The 19,106-nt window shown below is 48.9% G+C and overlaps 3 protein-coding genes across 5 annotated transcripts; all 3 read left to right on the top strand.

Annotated features, from left to right (window-relative positions):
* The first annotated feature begins 98 nt into the window (after positions 1-98).
* On the top strand, positions 99-4,718 carry CKS1B (CDC28 protein kinase regulatory subunit 1B). Its single transcript, XM_010364669.2, has 3 exons — positions 99-261; positions 3,446-3,573; positions 4,192-4,718. The coding sequence occupies exons 1-3, from the start codon at positions 203-205 to the stop codon at positions 4,242-4,244; spliced, it is 240 nt and encodes a 79-aa protein (XP_010362971.1). The 5' UTR covers positions 99-202; the 3' UTR covers positions 4,245-4,718.
* Positions 4,719-8,031: 3,313 nt separating this feature from the next.
* FLAD1 (flavin adenine dinucleotide synthetase 1) lies at positions 8,032-17,260 on the top strand. 3 transcript variants are annotated; one of them, XM_010364667.2, is made up of 8 exons: positions 8,032-8,244; positions 8,712-8,936; positions 12,282-13,026; positions 13,731-13,878; positions 14,330-14,428; positions 14,510-14,699; positions 16,862-16,935; positions 17,051-17,260. In XM_010364667.2, exons 2-8 carry the CDS (start codon positions 8,856-8,858, stop codon positions 17,184-17,186), a joined length of 1,473 nt encoding a protein of 490 aa, XP_010362969.1. In that variant the 5' UTR covers positions 8,032-8,244; positions 8,712-8,855; the 3' UTR covers positions 17,187-17,260. The 3 variants fall into 3 exon arrangements, with proteins under 3 accessions (XP_010362969.1, XP_010362970.1, XP_030792098.1); XM_030936238.1 differs by lacking the exon at positions 8,032-8,244 and adding an exon at positions 8,252-8,499; XM_010364668.2 differs by lacking the exons at positions 16,862-16,935; positions 17,051-17,260 and adding an exon at positions 16,714-16,855.
* Positions 17,261-17,632: 372 nt separating this feature from the next.
* Positions 17,633-18,285, top strand: LENEP (lens epithelial protein). The gene has a single exon (XM_030936237.1). It carries the CDS (start codon positions 17,757-17,759, stop codon positions 17,940-17,942), a length of 186 nt encoding a protein of 61 aa, XP_030792097.1. The 5' UTR covers positions 17,633-17,756; the 3' UTR covers positions 17,943-18,285.
* The last annotated feature ends 821 nt before the right edge of the window (positions 18,286-19,106 follow it).

Raw genomic sequence — 19,106 nt, 5'->3', positions numbered from 1 at the left:
TCCTCCAATAAGGACCCAAGAGAAGTAAATCTAAGCCAATCGGAGGCTTGAAAGTACAGCTGTCCCGCCTTGAACCAAACGGACCAATAGGAAGTGCGGGCGGCGTGTTTGAAAGCGAGGCCAAAGTGGGTGGGAGCGCGTGCTGCTGGGAGTTGCTTGGAGGTTGGCGGCGCGGGGCTGAAGGCTAGCAAACCGAGCGATCATGTCGCACAAACAAATTTACTATTCGGACAAATACGACGACGAGGAGTTTGAGTATCGGTTAGTGCTGGCGCGGGGGCAACAGCGAGGTCGTGAGCTTTGACCGCTGAGGGCACAAGCAATTAGTAACAGGAACTGAGGCGATAGAATTGGCGCATGCGTACGAGATGTGAACGGCAAGGGTGTGATATTGGTGGAAGGCGTAAGGCGCATGCGCGGAGGTGGGAGCCTCTCATAAAACAATAAAGTGGTTGCGAATTTGGAGTCGGCCCTCAGTTGAGAGGAGGGAGTGGTGGGCGTGGTTAGAGTACTGACCACCCACACCCATGAGGGTTTCTGGATCATTCTCTGAACTTTATTGGGCAAACTTAACTTGCCTTGTAGAAACTGTTTGTTTCACAGTAATCCTGTGGAATCCAGTGAGAGAACGTAGCAAAAGCGGAGCTGGGAGTTTCCTCGCGTCCCTAATGTGAGAGTAGCGCTGAGAGAGTTGAATATTGCTTATTAACTCGTGAAAAAGACAAGGGGCGTGGTTGTCTGGCTTGTGTTAGGAAAGGGACCGCTTGGGACTGCAATGGAATAAAACTGGCTAGGAGCATTGAGAAAATACTTAATATGAGTCTAATAGATGCCCTTTATCAGAGGAAACAGTTACGGAATACTTAACAGGTTTCAGGTGTTCTGCTAAAGTGCAAGGATAACACATGGTCTCTGCTGTTCACAAACTTAAAACTGAGTGGTACCGACGGACACCAGAAAGGTGATAACACCCTTTGCTAGGAGCCATTACAGGGTGTGATGGGAGCACACGAGACTTGATAAGGAGAGGGAACTGGGGACCCGAAGGCTGCGGCTTCCTAGCTGTGCGCGGGGGTTGGGGTGGGGCTAGAAAGTCAGTCCCCTACATTTGCTAACTCCAGGACGCCCCCCACAACCCCACCCTTCGAGAATCCCTGCCGCCACCGCCTTGGAGGCTGACTTCTTTCTTTCGTTCGGTCTTCTTCCCTGGGCTTGGTGTGGGGGCGGGGGAGTGTCCTACGGGCCAATTCAGTGTGATGACTCTTTCACCACCATTGAAAACGAAACTAGTAGTAAACTAAATACACGTGTTTTCATTTATATGTCGGAGATGAGAACACTGGGACAGAAAGAGGGGAACAATAGACGTTGGGGCCTACTTGAGGGAGAAGGTTGGGAGGAGGGAGAGGTTCAGGAAAAAAAAAAATGTCGGGTACTATGCTTAGTACCTGGGTCATAAAAGAATCTGTACACCAAACCCCCGAGTCAGGAGTTTACCTATATAACAAACCTGCACATGTACCCTTGAACATGAAACTTAAAATACTGAGAGGAAAAAAAAAAGGAAGAGGGAAAGTTGGGGAAAGCTTCCTAGAGGACAGAGGCTGAGATGAGACTCTAAGAAAAAGGTATGTGGGAGAAAGCACCTCTTGACTGAAATTGTTTATAAGACACTGGATAGCCATCTGCCAAGGGTGGGGATGATGGAATCCTGGCACTGGATACAGCATTCGGGTTTGATAAATTTCAAGTGCATAATCTAGATTGGGAATAAGGGAAGACACAGGACTCCAAAATGTTGGCATTATGCTAATCTGTATTATAATAATTAAGACCACTTCCTGGTTTGTTGCCTTGTCTCCTCAGTTGGAGAACATAAAATGAAAACTTGCTTTTCTTGTCTCTTCACCCAGCCTAGTTCAGGGCTTTAGGTCTTCAGAGAACTCGATGTGCATTGACAAATATATAATCATCTTTATACCAAGACAACTCCAGATCCTCTTTGATATAATTAACTGTCTTTTCCTCAGCTGTTTTCCTCTACATCTGAACTAAACTAACTTAAAACTGTATGTGCGTATAAGAGATTTGCAGAGCTGGAAAGGAATCACCATTTCATCCCCTAGAAGATGAAACTTTTAACTTGACAGTGGCATTTTGGCTTAAGAGGGGTTTTTTGGTCTATGTATTGAAGCCAGATTTCGTGCCAGGGTGGTGTTAGAATGTGAGCTGTTTTCATATATTTGGACTAGAATTTTTTCTTTTAGGAGAATGGGGGGGAAACCACTGTTACTAGCACAGAGGGAGAACTTAGTACATTTTCACTGAGCATGATGAAGACTATCTGGGTTAGTTTGAGTCACATCAGGGTAATAATTTCTTTGCCATGAAGGGAGACTTATCCTTGGTTAGAAAAGCATGGAATTTCCCAAAAAAAGTCTCAAGGTATATCCCTCCAGAGTTAGGAAGATAAGATTCAGGATAGATTTTTTTTTTTTTTTTAAGAGACAAGGTCTTGCTTCATTGCCCAGACTGGAGTACAGTGGCTATTCACAGGCACAACCATTGTGCACTGCAGCCCTTTTGTCTTTTTTTTTTTTTTCTTTTTGAGATGGAATCTCACTCTATCGCCCAGATCTCAGCTCACTACAATCTCCGCCTCCTGGACTCAAGGGATTCTCTCCTGCCTCAGCCTCCCAAATAGCTGGGATTACAGGTGCATGTCACCACACCCAGCTCTTTTTTGTATTTTTAGTAGAGACAGGGTTTCACGTTGTTGGTCAGGCTGGTCTCAAACTCTTGACCTTAAGTGATCCACCCACCTCAGCCTCCCAAAATGCTGGGATTACAGGCATGAGCCACTGCCCCTGGCCTATTTCTTCTGTATTTTAATCAAAGATTTCAAACTTCATACTGTATCTTTGTCAAACTCCTGGGTTCATATTACTCTCCTGCCTCAGCCTCCCGAGTAGCTGGGACTATAGGTATGTGCCACCATGCCTGGCTTAGATTTTAAAGGATAAGATATTTCATTTCATCCTTTGTGATGACTTGTCCACACAGTACTCCATAAAAGGCGTTTCCTCTCCACAAAATAACTTCTCTTCCTTCCTTCTAATTATTAACACTGTGTGCTCCGTGGGGCTCCCATTATATTGTAGGCAATCAACTAGAAGACTATAAGGGCCATGAAGGCAGAGAAAATGTGCCTGGAACTTAAGTGCTTATTCACTGGAATTATTCACTAATTTGTATTTTTCATATACTCTCGGAATTTATATAACATAGCCTGTATTTCTAGCTGCTGCTACCCCACAATAAAATTATATAAACTCTGACATCAGAAACTAGTTTTTCTTTCCTTTCTTGGCCTTGTAAACAGGCACTTGTCTGAGACTGTATCTGGTACTAACATAAATTCCTCACTTTCCCGTTTCTGTTACAGACATGTCATGCTGCCCAAGGACATAGCCAAGCTGGTCCCTAAAACCCATTTGATGTCTGAATCTGAATGGAGGAACCTTGGCGTTCAGCAGAGTCAGGGATGGGTCCATTATATGATCCATGAACCAGGTCAGTGCACTGACTAAAAACAACCATATAGAACTGCTACGCTGAGAGAATGAAGGAATAAGATTGTATAACCCAAATAGGGAGATAGGAAATAGTTTACTGGTTTCTTCCCCCTCTAGTCATGGATTTAAAAAAAAAAAAAAAAAAAAGCTAGTGACCAAAAATAAGATTAAAGTATCTGGGAAGTTCAGAGACAACCTGTCACTAAAAAACCTCCTGTAATCTTCCATTCAATCAGAGGGTATTCTTTTTAAGGCTACATATAGCCTGGTCATAGCCCCTGCCTCATTCTCCATCAGAAAACATTCTTGGATGTATTCCAAATAAGCAAAGGAAAGTATATTTATTGATAAAACACCAGACACCCAGCTGCCAGGCAAAACTTAATAAAGGACACCCTGGGGCTGTATAAACATAGCAAAAGAACTGATATTAACAATTCTGTACTTGGCAGACAGTCCAGACTTCTGGGTCTGCTTCTCAAGGCCATATGCTTAAGTCTTTATTTAGTTATAAAGATCTGAGTGGGTGATAGCTGGGGAGACGGTAGTGGAATACACTATAGGTTGTACATAGAGTGGTGTGCGCTTGTCTCTTAGATTTCCCTCACTCTTTCAGAACCTCACATCTTGCTGTTCCGGCGCCCACTACCCAAGAAGCCAAAGAAATGAAGCTGGCAAGCTACTTTTCAGCCTCAAGCTTTACACAGCTGTCCTTACTTCCTAACATCTTTCTGATAATGTTATTATGTTGCCTTCTTGTTTCTCACTTGGATATTTAAAAGATGTTCAATACACTGTTTGAATGTGCTGGTAGCTGCTTTGCTTCTTGAGTAGAGCCACCACCACCATAGCCCAGCCAGATGAGTGCTCTGTGGACCCACAGCCTCAGCTGAGTGTGACCCCAGAAGCCATGATGTGCTCTGTATCCAGAACACACTTGGCAGATGGAGGAAGCATCTGAGTTTGAGACCATGGCTTTTACAGAGATCATGTAAACTTGCTGTTTTTGTTTTTTTCCTGCCGGGTGTTGTATGTATGGTGACTTGTGGATTTATGTTTCAGTGTACTGGAAACTTTCCATTTTATTCAAGAAATCTGTTCATGTTAAAAGCCTTGATTAAAGAGGAAGTTTTTATAATCTAATGCTGTAATTGTAAGGGTTTTTTTCCCCTCACTCAGGGTGAGCATCATCAATATCATGGTTCTAATTACATGCCCTTCAGTTTGATAATGAAGCTCAGCTCTTTGCTGATAATGAGGTTTATTTAACATTCAGATAACTCATTTTTAATCTACTTTAAGCAGACTTGCTGTCAAACATCTACTGAAACATATTTCACTCTTAACTGGCCCGAGGTAGAGGTTATATAGGGACAACTTCATCTCATCCAAACAAATGAACTGCTTCCTACAGTCTGGGTACTGCCTTTAACATAGTCCCAATATTTGAATGGCACACACGGGTAAAAGGATGCTTGTGTGTCCCAATTCCTAATAGGAATAATAGGCACACCTATGACCTATTCACTGTGCCCCTCGGTTGGGGGAGGTTTTCAGCTGTTCTTAACTTTGGTTGGGCATTGGAATCACCTGGGGAGCTTTACAAGTACTGATGCCTGCCTGAGTCATTCTTAAGGATTCTTAATTGGTCTGGAGTGTGGACGGGGGGTAAAAATTTCAGACATCTTATGCAGGTAGATAAAGAAGTAAACTTTGAGAAAACAGGTGCAAAATGTAGCTGTTTAAGAAAACATTCCAGGCTGGGCATGGTGGCTCACGCCTGTAATCTCAACACTTTGGGAAGCTAAGGAGGGCAGATCACTTGAGGTCAGGAGTTCGAAACCAGCCTGGCCAACATGGTGAAACCCCATCTCTACTAAAACTACAAAATTAGCCGGGCGTGGTGGCACATGCCTATAATCCCAGCGACTCGGGAGGCCAAGGTAGGAGAATAGCTTGAACCTGGGAGGCAGAGGTTGTAGTAAGCCAAGATCACGCCATTGCGCTTCAGCCTGGGCAACAAGAGTGAAACTGTGTCTTCAAAAAAATAAAAATAAGCCGGGCATGGTGTGTGCCTATAATCCCTGCTACTCAGGAGACTGAGGGGAAAGGATCGCTTGAACCCAACAGGCAGAGGTGGCAGTGAGCCAAAATCACGCCACTGTACTCAGCCTGGGCGACAGAAGCTGTCTCAATTAAAAAAAGCAGTCCACAGAATAATAACTTCCCCTTTAGTCTAACAAAGTAGTAGTACTAAGTAAGGATATTAATCTCCCCCATTTTTTCTGTCTTCCATCCACTTATTCCTAAAATAGCAGGCATCAACATCGGGAAAACTCATTAGAAATGCAAATTATTGGGTTCCAACCTAGACCTAGTGAATCCTAAACCCAGGGTTGGACACCGCAATGTTTTAACACAAGCTCTCTGACTGATTCTGATGTACACTTAAGCTTGAGAATCCACTGGGAAAATACTAGAACAGACTTGGTATTCTGTTTTGGGAGGGGATCAAATATCAACTGTATTACTAATAAAGATATTGGAACATGTGGTTTACTAGGCAAGTGGAATTCCTGTTTTGCCCCCTTTTTTTTTTTCAAAGAGTTGACTTTTTATAATTGAAAGAAATGAGGGCCAAGTACGGGGACTCACACCTGTAATCCCAATACTTTAGGAGGCCAAGGCAGGGAATCACTTGAGCCCAGGAGTTCAAGACCAGCCTGTGCAACATGACCAAACTCCGTCTCTACTCAAAATACAAAAATTAGCCAGGCATGGTGGGGCGCCCCTGTGGTCCAGCTACTCTGGAGTCTGAGATGGGAGGATCTCTTGAGCCCAGGTCAAGGCTGCAGTGAATGGTGCTTGTGCCACTGCACTCCAGCCTGAGCAACAGAGACTGATTCAAAAAAAGGGGGGGGCTTATTACTTGAAAGAATGGTATAGACGTCTGATCACCTGAATCTACCATTCACTGTGTTTTGCGATTGTGTGGCAAACCTTCACCTTTTTGAGCCTGTTCCTCGTCTGTAAAATTAGCATGATATCTATCTTACAGGGTTTTTTTTGTTTCTTTTTGATGGAGTCTCGCTGTCGCCCAGGCTGGACTGCAGTGACACATCTCGGCTCACTGAAAGCTCCGCCTTCCAGGTTCACGCCATTCTCCTGCCTCAGCCTCCCGAGTAGCTGGGACTACAGGCGCCCGTCACCACGCCCGGCCAATTTTTTGTGTTTTTAGTAGAGACGGGGTTTCTCCATGTTGGTCAGGCTGGTCTCCAACTCCTGACCTCAGGTGATCTGCCCGCCTCGGCCTCCCAAAGTGCTGGGACAAGGTGTGGTTTAGCAGTCCTACAAAGAATGAATTTGGCCGGGCGCGGTGGCTCACGCCTGTAATTACAGCACTTTGGGCGGCCGAGGCGGGTGGATCATGAGGTCAGGAGATCGAGACCATCCTGGCTATCACGGTGAGAACCCGTCTCTACTAAAAATAAAATATATATACACACAAAAAAAATTAGCCGTGCGTGGTGGCGGGCGCCTGTAGTCCCAGCTACTCGGGAGGCTGAGGCAGGAAAATGGCATGAACCCGGGAGGCGGAGCTTGCAGTGAGCCGAGATCGCGCCACTGCACTCCAGCCTGGGTGACAGACCGAGACTCCGCCTCAAAAATCAACAAGAATGAATTCAGGCCCTTACCATTCAAAATGTAGTCCACAGAGCAGTGGGATCACCATCACATGGGAACTAGCTAAATGCAGATCTCAGGCCCCACCCAAACCTACTGAATCAATCTGCATATGAGAAGATCCCCAGATTATTACTGGAAAAAAGTTTAAGATGCACGTTTGGGCCAAAGGCAACTGAAATGGGGCTAAGCTCGGATGATGTCAGGATCCAGAGTAAACATGTAAGGCACTCCCTATTCGCTGCCTCATTTGCACCTACAAGACCAATAACTGGGAAAGGTGTCATTTGAACTAAGCACCATCTGGAGCAAGGTGGAGGAAGAGAGTTTTTGGATTCTTTCTTGTCAAAGAAGTTTAAATAATTAGTCTTGTCTATTATACTAGAGATAAGTTAAGGTTCCACATACCAAAAGCTCACCTACTCCAGGGTCTTCGTACCCGACAGACAATGGTGATAATCTTTCTCCGTGTCCCTCCAACTTCTGCTACAAAATAAGATCCTTGCTCACTCCAGTAAAAGCCCTTAGCCTAGTGTCAGAGTCACAGTGAATGAAAATAGCTTAAACCATGGCTAACTGACCCATTAAATAAAACAAAGCAACATATGCATAACAATAATTTGAATCCAGCACCAGAAACACCCCTAGGACCTTACATCACCTCCAACCACTGCTCCTTTCGCGCCCTAAACTCCCGAGGTCCCGCCCCCGACCGTGGGCTAAGGTCCGGCCCCCGTATTTCCGGGTGAGGGGTGGCCACGTGATTGTCGCCTATAACAATCAGGCCCTGCTCTCACCCACTGGCTAAAACCTGAGAGCGACAGTTGAATATACCAATGGGACCCTGGAAGAGTCTAAGCGACAGCCAAAATCACCACTCAATGTCAGCTAAGTGTGAGTAAGGCGGGACTTTAAGTACGGAAGCTGCCCCGGGACATGAGGAAAGGAACAAGGGAAAGACCCGGTGAAGGGGCAGAACAGGCAGGTGAGTCGGTAATCTGAAGCTTGGTGGGAAGAAAGGATTCAGGGCTAGAAAGGGTGCAGAAGCCTGAAGTAGAAAGAGACGGGATTTTGGTCCGGGGGTGGAGAGAGCGAATGCATTGAAAAGGGCCAAGGCCCAGGGTAACGTAGACATTTAAAGGGGCAGATGCCCCGAAGAGACATTTAAAAGGGTACAGATGCCCAAGATAGAGCAGACACTTGAGGAGACCAGCTCAGCAAACGGAAGACACTTAAAGCGGTAGGTTCTCAAGAGAGAAGGAGTTTTTAAGACTAGAGTTAAGGTTAGAAGACATTTAAAAGGGCATGGGTTGGGATTGGGGAACACGTTTATTAAAGAGGCAGGAATAAAGGAGTCGCTTGTCAAGGATCTGGTTAGAGAAGACTGGGGTCTTCCTCTAAGGAGGAACGTGCACGCCTGCTCTCCCCCATTGTCCTTTCTGGCTTCTCCAGGTTCCCTCGACCCAGGACCCCCTGTTCCCAGGCTATGGCCCCCAGTGCCCTGTAGACCTGGCGGGCCGCCTGTGCTTGCGACCCCTATTTGGGGGTCTGGGTGGCTACTGGAGGGCCTTGCAGAGGGGCAGAGAAGGCAGGACCATGACATCTAGGGCCTCTGAACTTTCCCCGGGGCGCAACGTGACGGCTGGCATCATCATTGTTGGAGATGAGATCCTTAAGGTGTGTCTGGGACAGAAAAGGGGGGAGGGCGCCGCGTTCTCTTGTCCTTAAGGACCTGCTGCACATCCCTCAATGGAGGGAGATGAGACAGGGTGGGAGCCTCCTTGCTGCAGTAGGATCCTGGAGTGGATCCAGCATATTGGAGGAAAATTAACCCTCATTCTTTGAATTACTCTACTGAAAAACTTGTAGCAAAGTCCCTACAATTTTTCAACCTGAGAGCTGATTGAAGAAAAATAAAAATAAAAAGGTCATTGAAATTTACCAAGCAGTATGGTAGAGGGCAGAGGGGCTACACAACAATGACAGGAAGCCCCTTGAGTAGAGGAGGTACAGGTGTATGTATTGTATATTTAAGAGTTTTACTCAGCCTTTTTGGAAATGACTCAAGGTACTCAGCATAGTGGATAAGTGAGCTAGAAGGAAGGTACTAGGAGGGATGAATCCCTTTTGAATGATCAGGAAAGTCTTACTAGAGGACATAGCAGATGACAAGGGTTTTTTTGAGACAGGATTTTGCTCTGTCACCTAGGCTGGAATGCAGTGGCACAGTCACAGCTCACTGAAGCCTCCATTTCCAGGGTCAAGCAGTCGTCCTGCCTCAGCCTCTGAAGTTGCTGTGACTACAGGTGTTAGCCACCACACCTGGCTAATTTATTTTTATTTTTTTGCAGAAACAGGGTCTCGCTGTGTTGCCCAGGCTGGTCTCAAACTCCTGGGCTCAAGTGATCCTCCCACACCTCGTCCTCCCAAAGTGCTGGGATTATAGGCATGAACCGCCGAGCTTGGCCAAATGTTGTTTTAATAGTAATCTTTTTTAATATTCTTTGTAAATTTGTCTTTTTTTTTAAGATAGCATCTCACTCTGTTGCCCAGGCTGGAGTGCATTGGTGGAGTCTCAGCTGATTGCATCTCTACCTCTCGTGTTCAAGCAGTTCTCATGCCTCAGCCACCCGAGTAGTTGGGATTACAGGCATGAGCCACTGCACTCAGCCTTAATAGACCCCTTTTTTTTTTTTTTTTTTAATTTTTGGTAGGGACGGACAGGGTTTCGCCATGTTGGCCAGGCTGGTCTTGAACTCCTGACCTCAAGTGATCCACCCACCTCAGCCTCCCAAAATGTTGGGATTACAGGCATGAGCCACTGCACCCAGCCCTGACCCCCTATTTTTATTTATTTTTGTATGTGTGTGAGACAGAGTTTTGCTCCTGTTGCTGAGGCTGGAGTGCAAATGGTTGCTCACTGCAACCTCTGCCTCCTAGGTTGAAGCAATTCTCTCACCTCAGCCTCCCGAGTACCTGAGATTACAGGCACCTGCCAGCACGCCTGTCTAATTTTTGTATTTTTAGTAGAGACAGGATTTCACCATTTTGGCCAGGGTGATGACCCTTATATTTTAAGTGCCTACTAGAGCCTGGCAGTGTGCTACATATATGTATTTTACTAATCTTCACAACAACCCTACGAAGTTGGCACTTTTTTCTTTTTTAAAATTTTATTTTTCTGTGTGTGTTTGTTTTATAAACGGGGTTCTCACAATGTTAAACAGGCCAGCCTCAAGCAATTCTCCCACCTCAGCCTCCCAAAGTGATGGGTTTACAGGCATAAGCCATCTTGCCCAGCCTTTTTTTTTTTTTTTTTTTTTTTTTGAGGCAGAGTCTCACTCTGTCGCCCGGGCTGGAGTGCAGTGGCTGGATCTCAGCTCACTGCAAGCTCCGCCTCCTGAGTTTACGCCATTCTCCTGCCTCAGCCTCCCAAGTAGCTGGGACTACAGGCGCCTGCCACTTCGCCCGGCTAGTTTTTGTATTTTTAGTAGAGACGGGGTTTCACCGTGTTAGCCAGGATGGTCTCGATCTCCTGACCTCGTGATCCGCCCGTCTCGGCCTCCCAAAGTGCTGGGATTACAGGCTTGAGCCACTGTGCCCAGCCATTTTTTTTTTTTTTTTTTTTTTTTTTTTTTGAGACAAAATCTCACTGTCACCCAGGCTAGAGCTAATTTTTTGTATTTTTGTGTAGAAACAGGGTTTCACCATGTTGCCCAGGCTGGTCTGGAACTCCTAGGCTCAAGCAGTCCTCCCACCTCAGCCTCCCAAAATGCTGGGATTACAGGCATAAGCCACCACACCTGGTCGGCAAAAAAGCCCAATTAATGATTAAACGGAGGGTCAGAGAGGTTGAGAAACCTCCCCAGGGTTACATACCTAGGAAGTTATAGAGCTGGGATTCCAGCCTGATGCCTGATAATCTCTTACTCCAAAACACAGACCCTTGTTTTTTTCTTTGGTGACAGGATCCCTATCACCCAGGCTGGAGTACAGTGGCATGATCTCGGCTCACCGCAGCCTCTGCCCACCGGGCTCAAGCAGTCCACCCACTTCAGCCTCCCAAGTAGCTGGGACTACAGGCATGTGCCACCACGCCCGGCTAGTTTTTGTATTTCTTTGTAGAGATGGGGTTTTACCATATTGTGCCAATTGGTCTTGAACTTCTGAGCTCAAGCAAGCCACCCTGCTTAGCCTCCCAAAGGGCTGGAATTACAGGCATGAGCCACCACGCCCGGCCATCAGAACACAAACCCTTAACCACTAAACCCATTGTAGACAATTAGAGGGAGATGGGGCTGGAAAAGAAGATAGGGTGTACACCACAGACAGCCCCAAATACTCTGCAAAGGAATTTGAACTTTATTCTGTATACAGTTGGAAACAACAAATGGCTTTTGAGTCCAAGAGTGATGCAATCACAGTGACGCATTAATAAAGGTTACTGAGGAGACAGAGCAGAGCACTGTGGCTGGAGGCTGGGAGCCTGGCCAGGAAGCTGTTGCCATTGTCCAGGTGAAAGGTGCTAAGGACCTGCTTGGTGGCAGTGGGGACAGAAAGAAGAAAGCAGGCCAGGCGTGGTAGCTCACACCTGTAATTCCAGCACTTTGGGAGGCTGAGGCGGGAGGATCACTTGAGACCAGGAATTCAACACCAGCCTGGGCAACATGGCAACACCCCGTTTCCACAAAAAAAAATTAAAATGAGCTGAGTGTGGTGGCACGCACCTGTAGTCCCAACTACTCGGAAGGCTGAGGTGGCCCTTGAGCCCAGGAGGTTGAGACTGCAGTGAGTTGTGTGATTCAGCCATTATACTCCAGCCTGGGTGACAGAGACCCAGATTTTAAAACAAACAAATGGATTTTCCCACTCTTGTGTCCAGTCCAGGCCCCTCAGCAGCCTGAGGTGGTGTCCTTCAAAGAGCAGAGCACTGCATCATCAGGTGGATGCAGCCATCATCTCCAACCCCCTGCCCTTCATCCCTACAGTACTGACGGCCTCATCCTCCCCTTCAACCCCCAGGGACACACTCAGGACACCAACACCTTCTTTCTGTGCCGGACACTGCGCTCCCTAGGGGTCCAGGTTTGCCGAGTCTCAGTTGTACCTGATGAGGTAGCCACCATTGCAGCTGAGGTCACCTCTTTCTCCAACCGCTTCACCCATGTCCTCACAGCAGGGGGCATCGGCCCCACTCATGATGATGTGACCTTTGAGGCAGTGGCACAGGCCTTTGGGGATGAGCTGAAGCCACACCCTGACCTGGAAGCAGCCACCAAAGCCCTAGGAGGGGAAGGCTGGGAGAAGCTGTCATTGGTGCCCTCCTCTGCCCACCTGCATTACGGCACAGATCCTCGCACTGGTCATCCCTTCAGATTCCCACTGGTCTCCGTCCGAAATGTCTACCTCTTCCCAGGCATTCCAGAGTTGCTGCAGCGGGTGCTGGAGGGGCTGAAGGGACTGTTCCAAAACCCAGCTGTTCAGTTCCACTCAAAGGAGCTGTATGTGGCTGCTGATGAAGCCTCCATTGCCCCCATTCTGGCTGAGGCCCAGGCCCACTTTGGACGTAGGCTTGGCCTGGGTTCCTACCCTGACTGGGGCAGCAACTACTATCAGGTGAAGCTGACTCTAGACTCAGAGGAAGAAGGACCCCTGGAGGAATGCCTGGCCTACCTGACTACCCGTTTGCCCCAGGGATCGCTGGTCCCCTACATGCCCAACGCCGTGGAGCAGGCCAGTGAGGCTGTATACAAACTCGCTGAATCAGGTAGGGACCTTATGGAGGAGGGGCAGTATGCCCAAAGCCATTGGTGCCACCCCAGATCTCAGTAATGCAGGGGCTGTTGGGTGCTTCCTGCAAATCCCGGAGAGGGCAGAAGATAGCTTCTGTTAATTCATTATTCTTCCAATAAACGTTGATTGAGTACCTACTTTTATCAGCACTGTGCTAGGTGTTGGGGATATGGCCCAAAAGGATAATGTATGCCCTGCTCTTGTGGACCAGTGTTTTAACAAGAAAGATGGACATTAAACAGGTGATCCTGCATGGGGTGATGAAGGGAGTGATCTCCCACAGCAGGGAGATCAGCCTTGATCTGGGGTCAGAGAAGGCCAAGTGACACAAACTGAGCGATAAAGAGGATTTGGTCCAGTAGGTGGGCAAAAGCCAACAGTATGAATGATAGCCTGCAAGGAAGCGGCATGGGGTTTAGGGGACTGAAAGGAAGCCCACACCCCACACCCCCTGCTACGGAGGAATGACACTGAGGCTACCGTGAGGTGTGGCTGGGTGGCAGATGGCAGGTCAGGGGCCAACTCTGCAGGGCCTAGTGAGCAGCATGAAGGTGTTTGGACTTTATCCTCGGACAACTGGGAAGATATCGAAGGGTTTAAGCAAGGGCAGCATGCCTTCACTCCCCTTTGATAGCCATATGTGTCCATCTGATGCCCTGTTCCCTGCCTGCTTGGCAGGGTCTTCTCTGGGGAAAAAGGTGGCAGGTGCCCTACAGACCATTGAGACCGCCCTGACTCAGTACAGCCTCACCCAGCTCTGTGTGGGCTTCAACGGGGGCAAAGACTGCACCGCCCTCCTGCACCTCTTCCATGCAGCTGTGCAGAGGTGAGCCTGCCCCCTGGGAGACAAGACCCCTGATCTGTTTCTCCAGTTCCACATCCCAGAAAGCAAGGGGAAAGGGGGTGTATAGGTGGAGTTCAAGAGGGAGATAGTCTTGGTGACCTCTCAGTTCCATTCTCCCACCATATTGAGCATATGATATGTGCCTGGCCTTGTGTATGGATGTGCAGGCCACTATCCCTGACCACAGGGGGGTCACAGTCCACTGGGGAGATGGGAGATTTACATACCTGAACCAGGGATGTGTGCTTAGATTTGAGAGGTGAAAGGTCAGAGTGGGCTTCCCAGAGGAAGTGGGTCTAATGGATGGAAAGGACAAGGAAAAGGGAGAAGGGGTGGGAGTCTGTTCTAGGGGCCAAAGAGAACAGTGAGCTGTTTCAGGAGAGCCATTTCCCTGTCCATGCTGGCAAGCCTGTGGATTCTTCCCCCTCCACAGGAAATTACCTGACGTTCCAAACCCCCTCCAGATCCTGTATATCCGCAGCATCTCCCCTTTCCCTGAGCTGGAACAATTTCTACAGGACACTATCAAGAGGTACTAGGGGCCTGGAGGTTTGGGCTCCAAGAGAAGCTTGACAGAGCCCACTCCCGACCCCTACTTCTGTTTCTTCCTAAGGTATAATCTGCAGATGTTGGAAGCTGAGGGCAGCATGAAGCAGGCCCTGGGTGAACTGCAGGCACGGCACCCCCAGCTGGAGGCTGTCCTGATGGGCACCCGCCGGACTGACCCCTACTCCTGTAGCCTCTGCCCTTTCAGCCCCACAGACCCAGGCTGGCCTGTGTTCATGCGCATCAACCCACTGCTGGTAATGGGGAAGAGGGTTGATCGCCTTCAGTCTCACATGCCCCATCAGTCACTGCACCCTAGCTCACTTGTAGTAGTCGGGAGGCTAGAGCCTGGAACCTAGATGAAGGGGCCTCATCATCCAAGTAAGGCAGTGCTATCTGTTCATTCATCCTTTTGACCAATATTTATTGAGCCCAAATTCAATAGCAGGCATTGTGCTTCCTACTGTGGACAGAACAGTGACTTAGACCTGTGTCTAATATAGCCACTAATTATTTATTTATACTTAAATTTTAATTAATTAGAATGAAATACTTATGACTAAAAACCACTGAATTATATACTTTAAAAGGATGAATTTGACAACATGTGGATACCTCAATTTTTCAAATTAAGTACAATTAAAAATTCAGTTCTGGCTGGGCGCGTGGCTTACACCTGTAATCTCAGCACTTTGAGAGGCCGAGGTGGGCGGATCATTTGAGGCCAGGAGTTCGAGACCATCCTGGCCAACATGGTGAAACCCGGTCTCTACTAAAAATACAAAAAATTAGCCAGGCGTGGCCAGGCACGGTGGCTCACACGTATAATCCCAGCACTTTGGGAGGCCGAGGCGGGCGGATCACAAGGTCAGGAGATCGAGACCATCCTGGCTAACAGGGTGAAACCCCGTCTCTACTAAAAATAGAAAAAATTAGTTGTGCATGGTGGCGGGTGCCTGTAGTCCCAGCTACTCAGGAGGCTGAGGCAGGAGAATGGCGTGAACCTGGGAGGCAGAGCTTCCAGTGAGCTGAGGTCGCACCACTGCACTCCAGCCTGGGCAACAGAGCAAGACTCTGTCTCCAAAAAAAAAAAAAAGCCAGGCATGGTGGCATGCACCTGTAGTCCTAGCTACTCGGGAGGCTAAGGCAGGAGAATTGCTTGAACCCAGGAGGCGGAGGTTGCAGTGAGCTGAGATCGCACCACTGCACTCCAGCCTGGGCAACAGAGCAAGACTATCTCAAAAAAAAAAAAAAAATTGCAGGCCGGGTGTAGTGGCTCATACCTGTAATCCCTGTACTTTGGGAGGCCGAGGCAGGTGGATCGCCTGAGGTCAGGAGATCAAGAGCAGCCTGACCAAGATGATGAAACCCCATATCTACTAAAAATACAAAAATTAGCGGGACGTGGTGGCAGGCACCTGTAATCCCAGCTACTTAGGAGGCTGAGGTAGGAGAATCACTTGAGCCTGGGAGGCAGAGGTTGCAGTGAGCCTAGATGGCACCGCTATACTCCAGCCTAGACAACAGAGTGAGACTCCGTCCAAAAAAAAATACAGTACTTTAGTACTTGTACTAGCCACATTTCAAATGACCACCATATTAGACAGTAGAGATATAGAACATTTCCATCATCACAGAAAGTTCTGGCCAGGCACAGTGGCTCACACCTGTAATTCCAGCACTTTGGGAGTCCAAGGTGGGCTGATCAATGCCTGTAGTCCCAGCTACTCAGGCTGAGGCAGGAAGATCGCTTGAACCAGGGAAGTCAAGGCTGCAGTGAGCCATGATCATGCCAGTGCACTCCAGCCTGGGCAACAGAAAAGATCTGTCTAAAAAAAAAAAAAAAAATAGGGCAGGGCACGGTGGCTCACGCCTGTAATCCCAGCACTTTGGGAGGCCGAGGCAGGTGGATCATGAAGTCAGGAGATCGAGACCATCCTGGCTAACATGGTGAAACCCCGTCTCTACAAAAAATACAAAAAATTAACCAGGCGTGGTGGCTGGCGCCTGTAGTCCCAACTACTCGGGAGGCTGAGGCAGGAGAATGGCATGAACCTGGGAGGCAGAGGTTGCAGTGAGCCGAGACCGCGCCACTGCACCCCAGCCTGGGCGACAGAGCAAAACTCCGTCTCAAAAAATAAATAAATAAATAGACAGACATGGTCTCTGCCTGTCCTCCTGGAGCTCCACCCTTGCAGTAGAGGGTGGTTCAGGAATGGAAAGCAGAGAATGGAGAAGATGAAGTCCTTATCTTTCTCTTTGCATACATAGAGCAAGCTATACCAGAGAATCAGATGGCAAGCCCTCCGTCAGAGGCCAAGGGAGCAGAAGAGCCATCGATGGGCCCCTTCCCAGGACAGCAGGGGTAGAAGTGGGAGAGGGGAGCATTTGTGACTATTCTATTACTCTGACCTCCCAGGACTGGACCTACAGAGACATCTGGGACTTTCTGCGTCAGCTGTTTGTCCCGTACTGTATCCTGTATGACCGAGGGTAAGGGTATTAGGGGAAGGGAATGGGTAAGGGAGTGTTTAGGGTGCTGGAATAGGGAGGGCCAGTAGCATTGGACACCCTACCACATGCTTGCCCTCCACCCTCCCTGCTCCAGATACACATCACTGGGGAGTCGGGAGAATACCGTGCGGAACCCAGCTTTGAAGTGCCTGAGCCCAGGAGGACACCCCACGTACCGTCCAGCCTACCTACTGGAGAACGAAGAAGAGGAGCGAAACTCCCGCACATGACCTCCCACCCTAGGAGGAAAGGAAGGACACTGTTCTAGGATATAACCTGGCAATAAACCATGCCTCTCACTGTGCCTGTTGCTCTAGCTGTGTCTTCCTGCTCCAGAGGATGGGAGAAGCAGAATTGGGTCAAATGCTGCCAGCTCTGACTGGCTGTGCTCACTTTAAGGGGCCCAGGGGCGGGGCAGAACAGACTGGAAAGGAGCTCTCACTGATGGTTCTCGATGTCAGCCTCAGCAGGAGCCCACCAGAGGGCAGAAGCAGGAGTTGTGCCAACCACTGGGAAAAGAGCAATCAGGCAGGGCAACACCCGGGCTGGAAGAGGGGAAGCTGCCTTGGCCTAGCTGTGGAGGATGAAAGTTGGAGTGGCCAGGCCCTCCCTCCCACTAACCCCACCCTCCCATCCCTGTCTAGAGGGGCTGACTCAGCCTGTTCCCAGGCCTAGAACCTTCCCTTTGCTAAACCCTGGATCCTTTGTCTCTGTAGTCATGAGGCTGAAGGGGGTGGGGACAGTGTTGATAAAAGGCACTAGAGGCAGCTCCCACACCCTTCCTCAGAACTGCTGCCCACATGCAGCCCCGGATACAGCCCCTAGCCCAAACCCTACCTTTCTTCCTCCGAGGGGCTCCTCAAGACACTGGGCTGCAGGTGCCTGTCATTAAGATGGGCACAGGGTGGGAGGGCTTCCAGCGGACCCTGAAGGAAGTCGCCTACATCCTCCTCTGCTGCTGGTGTATCAAGGAACTGCTGGATTAATGGTGGCAGGGAACTGCCTCCTCTCCCCACCAGCACCATGGCTGGCATCGCTCAGGTGGGCAGAGTAGAGTAAACAGGAGGCATAGCTGCAGCTTCTGTGGCAGAGCTTGCCTCAGCTTCTCATTCTCTTCTTTAGCCCCCAGCCCAATTGCCTTCAAGACTCCTGGGGCCAGCTGTGCTTGACCAAGGATGGGCCATAAACAATGAGTAAAGAGTGAAGTGTGGATCCTGCTTTGAGCTGTGTCATCTGGCGGCCCTGCCTCATCTCTGAGCCTCCTCCATTCTCAACCCCTGCCTCTGGGGAACCTCTGGTGGGCAGGAGCTTGGACTGATCTGGCTAGGACCCCAGTAAGATTGTGGCAAGACCTGGCACTCCTCCAAGCTTGGCACAGTGGGCCCACCAGCTCAGATGGTTGATCCACTATACTCTCATAGTACCAAGAATGGACTGTCCCCTAAGATAACTGTTTGAGAATCACTGAATTATAAATATAATCCACAGGCCTTGAGGCCCAAGATTCTAAACGTCTAAAGGGGAATCAGAAAAAGTCAGCACTAGAAGGGTCTTTGAGAGCCAGGGTGCAGACCAGGGAGGGAAGGAGCTTGTCCTGAATAGAACCAAGATTGAAAGCCAGGTTTTCTGACTCACTGGTTCCTGAGTGGGGAGGGTGGAAGACAGTCCAGGTTCCTCTCAATCTGTGGGTAAGGAGGGGACCCAGCTTGAGTAGGGTCTTCATCTGTGAGGCCAAGGGTGTATGGAAACCCAGAGGACCCAGCCCTTTCCCAAATAGAAGACCTGCCCAGGCAGCTTCCTGCCTCTGAGGATCTTGGGGAAAGCACTGAGCTGAGGCTAGTCCCCAGCTCCTGAAGGAAGTAGAACGGCATGAGCTACAAGAGCTCCCAGCTCACATACAAAGCTACAAGAGAAAGGCACCTGTGTGGCCACATGGGTCCCCCAGGCTTATCATGGCACAGCCCTATCAGGACATAAGCAGATAGATTGAGCAGAATTGGCTCTTGACTTCCTCTTGGTAGCCACAGCAGGCATTTTCCAGGAGTTGCTCCGGTGGTGGAGGCACATCAGCCACACGCGTCATCCTGCTCATGGGGCGCTTATGCTTACTGATGACCCCACCCACAGCCCCCAAACCTCAGAGCCAGCCA

Source organism: Rhinopithecus roxellana, chromosome 8 (genome assembly GCF_007565055.1).
Source record: "Rhinopithecus roxellana isolate Shanxi Qingling chromosome 8, ASM756505v1, whole genome shotgun sequence".
NCBI lineage: Eukaryota > Metazoa > Chordata > Mammalia > Primates > Cercopithecidae > Rhinopithecus > Rhinopithecus roxellana.
The sequence above is the reverse complement of the archived record's forward strand: the minus strand, read 5'-3'. Positions and strand labels throughout refer to the sequence as shown.